Source organism: Branchiostoma floridae, chromosome 17 (assembly GCF_000003815.2).
Source record: "Branchiostoma floridae strain S238N-H82 chromosome 17, Bfl_VNyyK, whole genome shotgun sequence".
Taxonomy (NCBI): domain Eukaryota; kingdom Metazoa; phylum Chordata; class Leptocardii; order Amphioxiformes; family Branchiostomatidae; genus Branchiostoma; species Branchiostoma floridae.
In genome coordinates, this window is record NC_049995.1 from 6,825,046 (window position 1) to 6,838,084 (window position 13,039).

Genomic DNA, 13,039 nt, shown 5'->3' on the forward strand with positions numbered 1-13,039 from the left:
CTTTGCAATAAAGTTTATCAACATAAATTTCATGCATTTTCCAATTTTTTTTCAACTAAAAAAAAATAAAAAAATGAATAACTGGCTTTTTTTATAGTTTCTGGAAAACTTTCTCACCATTTCAGCTTCCTCCTCTATTCTCCTAGTCTGTTCTTCTCTTTCTCTTCTTAACCGCTCCTGTGAAAAGATGATGTATCTTAGATGTATCAAGATGTACAAAAACTTTCAAATTCATTATTTTGGTATGTTCCTCAAATCTTGTCAAGAAATATATTTGATTCATAAAGGCAGAAGTTCTGGAAATAAATAATTCATTATTTCTTGTACTGTCACATTTTTCCAAGTATATAAAATATATATTTTATTCCAGCACGTAAAACTTGGATGTACTCAAAGTTTATACAGATTCTGGGCATCTTTTTTGTTGGATGCATTTTGAACGAGGATATCTTAGTGATAGAGAGAGAATTTAAATGATTTTCCTATTAGTAAGCATACATTTGTATATCTTATACCAAACGTCAATACACATGTGCACCCTAGACATACAAGAGTGTTTTAGTTGGTTGTACATGATTGTATATTCAATGCAGAAATCTAAATAATGAAGAAAAGCGCCCAGAATTTTTATACAGACAAGAGAGAAATAAAACAATCTATGTATGGACAAACTTACCGGTGACACTTCCGCAGGCTAAGATTGGCCCGAGAAAGAAAAGTTCAAAAGTGAAAAACAAAGGATAGATCTGTACAGCATGCAGTACTACTGGATGCAGTTTAAGGGTTCGAAAACTACTAGACAGTATATATAGTACAAGTCATGCAGATATGGTAATGTTAATGTTAAAACATGCATGGAAAATGTTGCCCAGCATTGCAGAAAGATTTCTAAAAATGCTTTCTGGAGGAACATTGTGAATAGGCAACACAAATCTAGTACATATACTGTAAATGCATTAAAGTTCGCGGGGATTTAATTTCGCGGTTGCGGGAAAATGGACTTTTCGCGGTGGATTTAATTTCGCGGTAGCGCCATGCACTGTAATCTCTTACTGTTATGGAAAAATGTTCGCGGTGGTTTTAAATTCGCGGGGAAGCGGCCGCCGCGAAAACCGCGAACATTAATCCACCGCGAAAGTTTCTGCATGTACAGTAATACACAAATTAATCTCAGAAAATGCTTGAAATGATACATGAAAATTGTTAGGTATTTGTTTCTTCTAATTGCATGCAAACCTACAAGCAAGGTGTCACTGGTACAGAAATTGCAGAAAACAGAAACAGTAGCGTTCAACTGAGAATAACATGAAAAGCTGACATAAGAGCTAGAAACTATGCAAAACGTTCATCATAAAGCAATTACAAAATATTACTGACTCGGAGGCTCAAGCAACTCTTAATAATTGTAGCATTGGAATGGAAGGATCTCTCTTAGGTTTAAGTCCTTGTCAAACATCATTGCAGCAATTGTGTGTAATTTTCAATCTACCCAGAAACTGTTGGTAACAACCAGGTGACCAAGCATTCTTTGGTCAAATCATTGTGATATTTACATGATTGTACAGTTGTATATCTGTGAAAGGAGGTATAATTTGTTTTTGTATGTCTGATGGCTGTACATGTATTTCAATCTGCATTTCCACATCCTCTGGCCACCATATTACTTTTTCGTAGCTATGGATGAATTGTGATGGTATTTGGCATGTGAGTACAATGTACATGTAGGTCTTGGAAAGACGAAGGCCTTATTAGTCTACTTTTTTTCCTTTTTGGGGTGTCTGTGTGCGCACATGGCACAACGGCTAGAGTATTGGAATCAGAATCAGTAGGTCTTGAGTTCGATACTCGCCGTGCCCCTGCCCCCATGACGGTGGAGTGATGCCCACCGACCCTCACAGCTAATCTGTCTAAAGGTGCCCCGGATTTGGTGCTGCCGGTGTGTCAACATCTGCACACTTGCCACTAAGACCCGTGAATTTTTTTTGGGGGGGGGGGGGGGGGTTCCCTTGTTTATCATGCTTCTAGCTCTGCATGTCGAGGATGTTAATATACAATTATAACACCAAGCAGAACTATGCAACTTTAAGAGAGTTGACTTACCGCAGGAGTGGACCCAGTCTGAGGAGAGGCAGAGGGAGAGGAGAAAGTGTTTAAGAAGTCGATAAGGGAGGACAGCTTTAAGACAGAACAAAGTCACAGCCAGAGAGCAAAGAAATACAGAAAACAACAAAAAGCCTGTTTACAACCATGTTTCCAACAAATTTTTCGTCCAAGAATTCATTGGCTAATACCTAATGTATGACTGTCTAAAAGCAATTCGACAAGCAGTATCACTTAGCAGTAGAAACAACATCTACCAAGTTGAACACAAAATGATGTATTTTTAGACTACATGACTTATACAGGTCTGGTCCAGGAATTTGTTTTTAGCATGCCTGCAACTTTATTTACCATGCATGTAAAATGTTGCACTCTGAAGAGTCTGAACTATAACATAATACTATATAACCGACACATATACAGCAGACATACCAGTTTTTCCACTTCTTCTTTCTCCCATGCCTGCGATTCTCTCACCATTTCTTCTTCCTGAAAATGAGAAGAAAATAATCATTACAAAAATATTAATTACTCAGCACATTCTTTCTTTGCCAGAATACACTTAAACTGTCTATACTTTACTTAGTCATCCATGGAGTAAGGTTTGTACCAATCATTTCAGGACCTACATGTACAATTGCTCTCATTGGCTTATCCCGGACTACTGTTTTGACAACAAGCATTTTACTTAAAATAGATCTACCATCTTGTACAATTTCAATCAAATCAAAGCTTTTAAAATTATTCATTGTCAACCTTTTGAAAGGAAAGGATTGATAGATATTGCACGGAGTAAAACTGTATTTTCCATGTCTATTACACTGACCTGTCTCACGATGCTCATTTCGTCTGACGACAAATCCCTGTCGATGGACGATATACTGTCCTGGCTCCCGCGGCGGATTCCGTCTCCGATCAACATGGGGTTAGCGATGATCGACGTCGGCGACATAGACTTGACGGCCTCCTCGTCGTAACCGTAACAGACCAGGACCTGAAGCCTGTCCCCGACAGCTCGTAATGCTCGCACTGCCTCCACGTGTGTGCAGCCTAGCAGGCTCTGATTGTTTACCTGAGGGGACATGATATTATGAGAAATAATGATGATGTTGTTGCTTTTCATGTTTTGTTTGTTTATTTGTTTGTTTGAACCTTTGTTTATTCATTTTTTATAACCAATGTTGAGGCAGAACACGTGAACTTCGTACTCGTACAAAAAATACAAGCTGCAAAAGACCAGATGGCAAGATTTAATTCACTCACACTAGGAAGGACCCCTACAATTATCAATAACTGCCATTGTGAAAAGTTCAACAATGTGCCTGAGGAACTCTGTATAAGTCACATATGAAAGAACCTAACTAATCAGTAACCAAAGGTAATTCATTGTTCTCCTTCAAACTCAAAACCTCTCAAGTCAACAACTTAATCGCAAGAACCATCTAATGACATGAAACAGACTTAGATCTGTCCAAGTTAGATCTGTTTCTTCCAAATACATAAATTCTGTTATTAAGTCATTACATTCTTACAATCTTACAGGAAAGATAAGAGTTATTTCTTCATCGTTTACAACAATGTTTTGTTAACACTTAATGTCATATCATGTTCCTGGACAGCTATTATGTTGATTACAAATGGCCATGTTTTACAAAGCTTGAAAGATTGAGCGAACTATTGGGAATCACAAGATCTGAATGTTTATGAAATTTTACAAATTTTCTCACCTCTAATATTCTCATGCCGACCTTTAACCTCGCATCTCTTGCAGCTGCACCAACCTGGCTGACCTGCAAAAACAAGGAGTACATTTTACTACAAGCAATCAGGAATGGTGGCAGTGATCATGAGTGCCCTCTAGCAGAACATACAGAAACTGCACTGCAGTCATGTAGTGAAACACAGCAAACGCAATATTTAACTCCTTTGGGACTCACTGTTAAGTACAGCATAAACACAATCCTTGAAGTTGAACTCACTCGCTCGCTCGCTCGCTCGCTCGCTCACTCACTCACTCACTCACTCACTCACTCACTCACTCACTCACTCACTCACTCACTCACTCACTCACTCACTCACTCACTCACTCACTCACTCACTCACTCATTCATTCATCCAAGCTAACTTCAATTTCTACTAAGTAATACAACAAACAAAGATTTTCTTATTTTTCCTGATGCTTAGATGTCAAGAATATAGTTGTGTGCAATTGCACCTAGTACACAAATATCAAGATGCACTGGTGCACCAATACTTACTAGTAATAGTCAAACTTTACTCCAACACACTCAAGTACATTAATGCACCCAGTATGTCTTAACAATGCCACAACATGTTGCCATGACTAAGAATAAGCATCCTGACCTTGGAAATGAAGATGCCCTCATCTGACTTGTCGAGGGGGTTCCCCGGGTGACCTCTGACCCCTCCTCTGATGCTGATGCCCAGCTTCTCCCCTGGAGCTTTGATCAAGTTGATTTCCTGAGAGAATACAAAAAAACAGAAAAATCAAGGAGGCTATCCACATCCAGCTGAAGGGAGCAAAACTTAACCGCAACGAGGGTTGGGAGCTTCCCAAGTCCTACCTACCTCTTCTCCGTAAGGAGGCGGGGGGAGGGGGCAGATGATCTATGCAAGCCTGGTCTAGTCTCAAATTCTCTCACAAGATCGAGACTAGACCATTCTCCGCGTCCAAGATGTACTGACAGACATCGAAAATTTGGAGGTATGTTCTCTACCTTTAATTAATAGTCACTGTTCGAAGAAAATTGATAGTAACTGTAAACATACATGACTGATGAACCTCTTCAACAAAAAACAACAACTTAAGAATCAGAGTGCCAGGGTTGGACAAGTCCACTAGCTCGATTGTCCCGGACAAGTTAAACTGCTGATAGGGCAAGCACTTGTCCTACCCCACTTGCCCAGCAAGTAAGACTTTTCCATGAGTGTGAGTTTTTGTATACTTGTTACTTTTCAGTCAGGGTATCAGGAATTAGTCAACACAGAACAATAGAGGAAATGATAAAAGATTTCCATTTCTGAAATAAAAATACATACTAATATTACTATTAGAAAAATACTATTTAAATGTACATGTAGGGCAAGTGCAAAGTTTGTTCGGGCAAGTCAATTTTTTTGTATACTAGCCTGGACAAGTTGATATTAGAAAACTTACCATAATTGCCATAATTGTTTTCACATGCTAAAATCATAAACCTTATATTAATAACCTGTTACAGAAAAACAGCCAAACTTACACAACAAAGTATAAATGACTGAAAATTTCTATAAGTTTTAGTACTGGCTAGTTAATATGAACAAAGGGCTGACCAAGAATTGGAACTCATCTCAAAATTTGTAATTTCAAAATTCTACTGCCCAACATTTTACCCCAAAGGTTCTGAATATAAAGTTGTTCATAAGGCTTATACATTAATGACAGTTCCTTTCAAGTGAGACAAACTGCAGTTCACCTGTAGTTCTCTAGGTGGCGGGTCATGTCTGACGACCATGTCAATCTGATGTGTGTTGGACAGCAGGGCCTGGACAGCTTCCTGGTGTGTGGCATGCCTCAGGTCCATACCATTCACCTGAAGGGGGGAACAGCTCTGTCAGGCACTGTACAACATGTACAATCTTATGTCTCTGAATTCATCATGACTCTATCTCCTTGGTTAGAAAATTATAAAAGGTGGGGAAGAAAATCTGACTTGGCCATATTCACTCTATAAAACTTAGAGCACACTTAGGTATAAACCTATAGTCTTCAGATTTTGCTTCCGCCTTTTCGCCTTTCATTTGAAAAAAAATGTAGCATTATGCTTTAATCCTGTTCTTGTATGCCTCTGTCAAAGAAAAAAAAATACTCTTAACACATCTCCAGATCTTCAAATGTACATTACTGCAAACTTTTATGTTGGGTAGATGATATGAAGGTATGTTGATTTCTGTGATGGAAAAGACATTGGCAGAAATCATCATAATTTCTATTAGTGGCAAATGCTTTCATGAAGTCAACACAGACATGTACCAGGCACCAAAAAGAAGACAATGCATCACTCTGTACACTGATAAAAAAACAATAATTGCAAGACAGTTTTAAAGAATAAAAGATTCTGACGTCTTCTTCTACAGAAGAAGCTGTTCTTACCTTTAGAATCCTGTCCCCAACCTTTAAGGAAGTCTTGTCCGCTGCACCTCCTCCTACAATCTGTTAAAGACAGACCAGATTACAAACTCATCTTTTACTACAACTCACTGTCTCATCTCAAACAGGTCAACCTAAAACTGAAGAATTTGAAATTCAAAACTGGGAAATTTGTCAAAAAGGGACAATCGAAAAAAAGACTGATGTTTCAATTTGAGATATTTGTATTGAGGTGAGATGTTACAACAGACGAACATCAAACGGACACTATGATTGTTAATAAAATGAAAAAAAATCTTTTTAGTTCATTTCTGAATGCAATATCACAAGGGTCAGATGGAGTGAGTACTATGTTAAAAGCCTGAACACAACTTAGACTGTGCAGGATTTTAGTTCTATTATTATTTAATGTTTAGTTTAAAACGTGTTTCAATTTTTAGCACTCAGCTGCTAACAAAACTAAAGCAGAAACCAGCAGAAATCTATTAAAAAAAAACTGTTATTACTATGTACCCTAACCACCCCCATTTTGAGATAAAACAGCCCAGGCCACCAAAGTAGTAGCGCCTAAGCTGAACCGTTCAACCTCTCTGATAGGGGTGGTCAGGTTGGATCTCAAACCAAAAGAAAACTGATTTGCAATGTACCCTAACCACCCCTAACTTGAGATACAACAGCCCAGGCCACCAAAGCAGTAGTGCCTAAGCTGTACCATTCAAGCTCTCTGATAGGGGTGGTCAGGTTTGATATAAAACCAAAAACTGCAGCATCACAGCACACCACGCAGCGCTAGACACTATGGCACACAGGACTGCGCACTCGTACGGAGAGTCTCATACCTTCAGGACACCTGGCTTTACCTTGGAGATAAATATCCCAGGTTCGTCCATGCCGAAGGGGTGACTACAGTGGTCACTCCCGCCGACGATACTCAGACCCAGGGGGCCGCCTTCCCTCACCAACGTCACTTCCTAAAGCAGAAGGAAACAGGAATCAAGACCACAACATGTTCAAAGGACAAAAGATACAAAAATAGTATGTTCTGCTGCAGTACAAAGGCAAGCTGTCAGGGGTCAAAAATTGAGTTTGATCTTTACAGCTGTCCCTTACAGCTACCCATATACCAAATAACATCACATAATCTATCCCCAAAATTGACCCTGAAAATTAGTCAATGTTAGCTTATAATCAATTTACAGTAACCCATTTTATGAAACAGCTGGGAAAATTCCATTATACACTGTACACGTTACTCTGTCAGTCTGTGATTTATTGAAATAAATGGCCATGACCATAGTAATGCTAGTTCACCTTTATCCGTGGGGTGACCTTTATCCGTTGTCTTTAAAAAAAGCACACATAGGAGTATTAAATCTGTGGACTGTGGTTTCAAGTTTGCCATATTTTCAAAATGTTCCGATTTGAAACCACCATCCGTTGACCTCATATCCCTAAATACGTTTTTTCTTACAAACAACGAATATAGGTTACCCTCGGATAAAGGTGAACCAGCGTTACTTCTAAATGTCTGCTTGGGGTCAAAGATCTTCTGGTATTGAAAGTCTTGGTACGGAACAAAAGCCCTAACCTCCACTGGGTAAGGTGAGTCCTTCATCTCTTCCTCCTCCTCAGCATGGTTGACTATGGGTGATGGGGGCTCCACCAGGGGGCCTGGTGAGGACATAACTACCGAGGACTGCATCTCCGACACTATCCTTTCTACATTCTCATATGTGGGGGGTGGGGAGGGCGATCGTGGGGGTGGGGGTGGAGAGTACGAGGGAGGAGGGGTGGGGGAGCGTGGTACGGGTGAGGTACGCGGGGGCGGGGTGGGGGGCCGTGCCTTGGGTGTCGTTGATGCGGGCGGGTCCTGATTGATAACGAGGTGTTCTCTGTAAATGACCAACTGTATGCGGTCGGACGAGGTGAGTAGGGATACTGCCTGGTCATGCCGCGCCTCTGTCACGTCCGTGCCGTTTATCTGGCGAACAGAGCGAAGAATGGCGCCGTGAAAAATTCAATCTGGTTGATAAATCACTCAATAACAAATTTCCTTCTACACAACCAAGTGTTAATACCTTAGCCTAGGTTTTGGTGACTGTCACCTTCCTTAGAGCAATACTGACTGGTAACCAGTGCAAAGTAGAACCAGTCATTCTGGCCTTGAGGAAGGTGACAGATGGTCACCGAAATGTCGGCTTAGTATTTACCCTCTCTGGTTGTGCAAAAAGAACTTTGCTACCCAGTATGAAGAGCCACTGTGGAAACTGATTTCTATACAACTGTATATCATGTACATTAGTCCTAAGACGAACGTTGTACAAACTTGCACCTAATTTATTACATTTACTTCCTTTCTATTTCCTCATCTAATAGCTTTCTACAAGCTTTAAGTCACATCAATCCATGGTGAGAACATCTACACTACCTACACTACTACGTACAGCATACAGTACAAAACAACAAGCAGCATATGACATACATTTTCCAATCTTGATAATCTGTCACTACATCCTACCAAGATTTAGTTCTTTAACCTTGAATGTTTATAATAATGCCATCGCCCCACATCACGCGGCAATGTGTGTTGCAATTTTCCTATGAATGGAAGCTTGTTGTTTGGCTATAAAAGTTTGTCCTAATTTTTGCACATACTGTATTTCTTTTGTTTGAAATTCATTTAATCATGTTGTGAAGTTTCCTACATCAAAAAGGGCTGACTACAAACTAATCAGCATTACATGAAACTGGTTGTTAAGAGGAAGCAGCATTAGCTAAAGGGCTAGTTTGAGTTATTCTGAAAGGACAGATATTATCTATAAATTAAGATGACGAGAAGGATTTAATTGGCAGAGAAGAGTTACACCAGAGCGGGCGTGGCCAGTCAGTATCTCTATTCACCTCAACGACCCTTAAGACGTTAGAGCAAAAGAAAGTCATGATAAAAGCATGTGGACACAATGACAACAATGAAACAGACAGTGGCTTTTGTGAAAATGCCTTAGGCACAAACACTAATGAGAACAATGCATTATGTTATAGACTTCCAATAGAGCAACCAAGAAAAGAGAGAGGTTATCTCTTAAAAGTTATGTTATTTTTAGTGTTAAAAAGAGGAGGTAAGAGTTGGAATTAAGAAAAATATCGAGATTGAGTTCAGAGGTTAGGTCAAAGATTCTTGAACTAAAGGATTCGAAATCTGCACTTCTTAAGTAGAAAGTTGTTTCTTTAAAAAAACATTAACACCAAAAAGATACAGGTGTCCTGTGCTACTGTTAAGTTCCATACAGGACTGGTATTCAGTGTTAATTCAGTGTTTTCCATAATAAACAGTTAAAACTTCCTTTGTCTAAAACAAAACACAGAAAAAAAAAGGATAAACTAGCAGATGTGTAAGTGAGTTACTGAGATGATTTTGTCGCCGACATCAAGCTTGCCGTCTGCCTCTGCTATCCCGTCCTCCGCTATCCTGGAGATAAACACACCCTGCAGGAAATACATCAACAAAGAGTTTCACTACATTAGTACTTAACTACTATTATGTACCTTTGCTAAATGATGTATCTGTAAACAGACTGTGTAAATACATGTTTGGTCCTCATGTGCATAAATCACATTAGCTATAACATACACAACGTTTTCCATCCAACTGTGATCCAAAATTATGGTGCCATTGCCCTTACGGTGTCGTTTCTTAATTCAGTATTGCCTAATTACTGTAAATGCAGAAATGTTCGCGGTGGATTAATGTTTGCGGTTTTCGTGGTGACCACTTTACCGCGAACTTAAAACCACCGCGAAAATTTTTCTATCATGGTATTAAACTGCATTTTATGGTGTTGCCGCGAACTTAAATCCATCGCGAAAAATCCCTTTTCCAGCTACCGCGAAATTAAATCCCCGCGAACTTAAATGCATTTACAGTATATGGTGTAATTGCCCTTGCACTAGGTTGAAATGAAGAAAAGACCTACTGTGTCGTTGCCCTTATATGGTGTGGAGCCCTTTCCCCCTGCTATGCTGAAGCCGAGCCCTCGTTGGTCTCTCACCAATGTGGTTGCTATGGTCTGAACATAAACAAACAAACAAACATGTTGTCATCTGCAACAATAATCTACATGTATGAAAGCAACACAGTACAGTACCTACAGCTAAACATATGCTACAGAGGAATGGATAGTGAACAAAATGGATAGTATATTACATATATCTTTGGCTTCCAGCTTCAGAATCTATAAGAGCACACTTTCTTAATTGCATGGATGATACACATCTATTTCAATCTGTATCTAATGCAAATATAAAATTCCAACTTGACAGCCAAATTCATATCATGAAAAGAAGCTACCAACTGAGCAAATATATGCTGGAAATTGCACACAAGAAAAGCCATACAAAGTCAATTCAAAAGACAGAGAAAGACGATGTGAAAGGAGAAAAAAATTGTTTTGGTGTGTTCAGTCATTTGTGACCACTAAAATTTATGAAAGGACATTTTATTGCATGCTCACACCAGGTTTTGGGGTACCCAGAGGATGTCATCCATATAATGAAATCAGTGTGGCCTAACAAGCATTGCAAAAGATGTGGTGAACAAGACAGAAGGCAATACAGCACGAATGATATTATAGGCGGTTTCAGGTCTACTTTTATTTAGTTTGACAGTCTACTCAGTCTGCTCTTACAGTTGTATCACATACATTGTACAGTCCTTTTGGTCATTTTTGTTACTGTACAAAATCATTTTTCTGTAAAGTATACATTGTTTGCAGCAGTAAGCTTTAAGTGTAGATGCTTTTCTATTCACCAAAAAGAGAAAAGAAAAAAAAAAAAATCATAGGAGGTCTTAGACTTCAAGCATGAGCAGATGCTGTATTTACTGTTATTGATCATGTGAACTGTAAATACAGCAGATCTTACCAGTCCTTGTGCAGAGGTTTGCTGCATGGAGGAGCACGGAGAGGTGAGAGATTGTTACAGACAAGACAAGATGAGAAGTGATCAGAAGAGCAAGAGAGAAAGGCAATGGAAGAAAAGTCCTGACTACTCAGATCTTTTAAGTTCAAGTGACCACATTTACCTGTACTTAACACATTTCTGGTCAAAGGAGTTTCAGAAAGAATCAACTATTGTCTCACTGATGAAAGAGGGTCTGCATGCTGTATTCCATACGGCGTAAGCAGAGTATTTTGATGTCCCGTAATTCATAGGGAAAACTGTCTTATTCTGTCTTAACTGTCAATTCCAATACTGTAGAATTGGACTGTCAAAAACAAAATTTCTGATGATTCCTTGAAAACAATCAGAGATCCAATGATTTGTGTTGGAAATTACAGTTAAATTTTGCTTCAGAATTCCATTACAAATTTAATTTTTCCCGGGAAGTGGAGTACACATACCTCAGCGTGAATCTCCACCTCTGGTTCGGGTGCGAATGTGACGCCGTGTTTCTTTGCCGAGGCCTGCTCGTCTGTGAGTGCCTTCTCGGGGCTGCCGGGAGGGGTGTTGGTAACTGGAACAGCCTGCAAGAGAAACATTAGCCTGTGTTACAAAATCTCTCATTGTTGGATTAATTGGGGTTTAGGCCTCCTTCCGAGGAGATTGTCACCAGTATACTCTAGAGGAAGGTGACCAACTCATTGGTTGTATCAAACTTAACAGAATTTTCCATTCAAACAAAGTCAAGACCACATAGGTCTGCCTTTTAAAACACCTGATGATTCTTGTACTGTACATTATCTGCATTTAGTAAATCAAATATTTCACATGCACTGTGGAATAGAAGAAAATCAAGGACAGTTAATCGATTGAGGGTACATGCACAATACCACTGTAAATGCGTAACTACACTACATCCCATGCCACATGCAGGTAAACCGTAAAGTAGTATGTATTATGCAATCCTAGATGCAGAATTAGTTGTGTAACTGGTCATCTGACGCTGAAATGGACAATCGCTGAAATAAGCAAAATACATGTCATTATACTAATATTTATAGAGATTGTGATTGTCCTGAAAAGCCTAATCTCTATTGTGCCTCATGCATACCGTGGAATCTTTACTGTAAGATTTTGTTGATTCAGTAGCTGACGGAAAGAGAAGCTGGAATCAACAACATGCACATGCATCAATTGCTTTCGAAAGAGACAAGCATGCACGATGATTGGGTTAGGGATTAAAGCCTTCTACATGTAAATCTAGAATGAGGCATTTGCATAATAGTGAGGATTTCTTGACATGTAGATCACTAAGTTAGATGTCATAAAATTCATGCATGGAGTTTTTTGTTATCAAGTTACATGCATCTATGCCTCCTTACAATCTCAAGAGGTATTTCTTCGTCTTCTTGTTCAGCCTCTGAGGCAAATGAAACTCCGACTTTCTTCATTGGCGAGGGTTCCTGCACCGTGATGTTCGGTGGGCTAGGGGGCCTTGGCTGAGGGACATTCTGAAAGTGAGAGCAACTTTATGAAGACAAAACTCTCCTTGAATTACAGAAAAAGTTTGAAAAGAAGTCCAAAGACAAGAAAATGGTAAGATCCAGTGTAATGGACCAACAAAAAAGTCTCAATCCCTCCATGGTGAGAACAAGCCACAACTGGATCTAATCCAACACCCCATAACACCAGACAGGAGATGCATGATGACACAAGTGAGGTCAACAATCAAATGGCTTTTAGTAAAGCCTAAAGGTCATTGGGTAAAGGGGGAGGGGGGCTACACATCCAAACAGCATTGGGGACAATACAAAATAGATCAGAAATGTGTCATATTGTCTCACACTAAGC

At 39.4% G+C, this 13,039-nt stretch overlaps 1 protein-coding gene across 48 annotated transcripts in view; it reads right to left on the reverse strand.

Annotated features, from left to right (window-relative positions):
- LOC118404738 (protein scribble homolog) overlaps positions 1–13,039 on the reverse strand; it is a 103,845-nt gene that overhangs the window by 18,012 nt on the left and 72,794 nt on the right. For 40 of the 48 annotated variants that reach the window (XM_035804012.1, XM_035804057.1, XM_035804056.1 and 37 more), the window contains 16 exons: positions 12,571–12,699; positions 11,650–11,772; positions 11,171–11,191; positions 10,225–10,317; positions 9,656–9,736; positions 7,839–8,231; positions 7,090–7,221; positions 6,254–6,313; positions 5,577–5,693; positions 4,465–4,581; positions 3,828–3,890; positions 2,927–3,172; positions 2,533–2,589; positions 2,101–2,118; positions 677–694; positions 118–177 (listed from right to left, as the gene is read on the reverse strand). In XM_035804012.1, coding sequence (XP_035659905.1) covers positions 118–177; positions 677–694; positions 2,101–2,118; positions 2,533–2,589; positions 2,927–3,172; positions 3,828–3,890; positions 4,465–4,581; positions 5,577–5,693; positions 6,254–6,313; positions 7,090–7,221; positions 7,839–8,231; positions 9,656–9,736; positions 10,225–10,317; positions 11,171–11,191; positions 11,650–11,772; positions 12,571–12,699 — 1,728 coding nt within the window. The remainder of the gene's footprint in view (positions 1–117; positions 178–676; positions 695–2,100; positions 2,119–2,532; positions 2,590–2,926; positions 3,173–3,827; positions 3,891–4,464; positions 4,582–5,576; positions 5,694–6,253; positions 6,314–7,089; positions 7,222–7,838; positions 8,232–9,655; positions 9,737–10,224; positions 10,318–11,170; positions 11,192–11,649; positions 11,773–12,570; positions 12,700–13,039) is intronic. The other 8 variants (XM_035804061.1, XM_035804059.1, XM_035804063.1 and 5 more) reach the window with 6 other exon arrangements.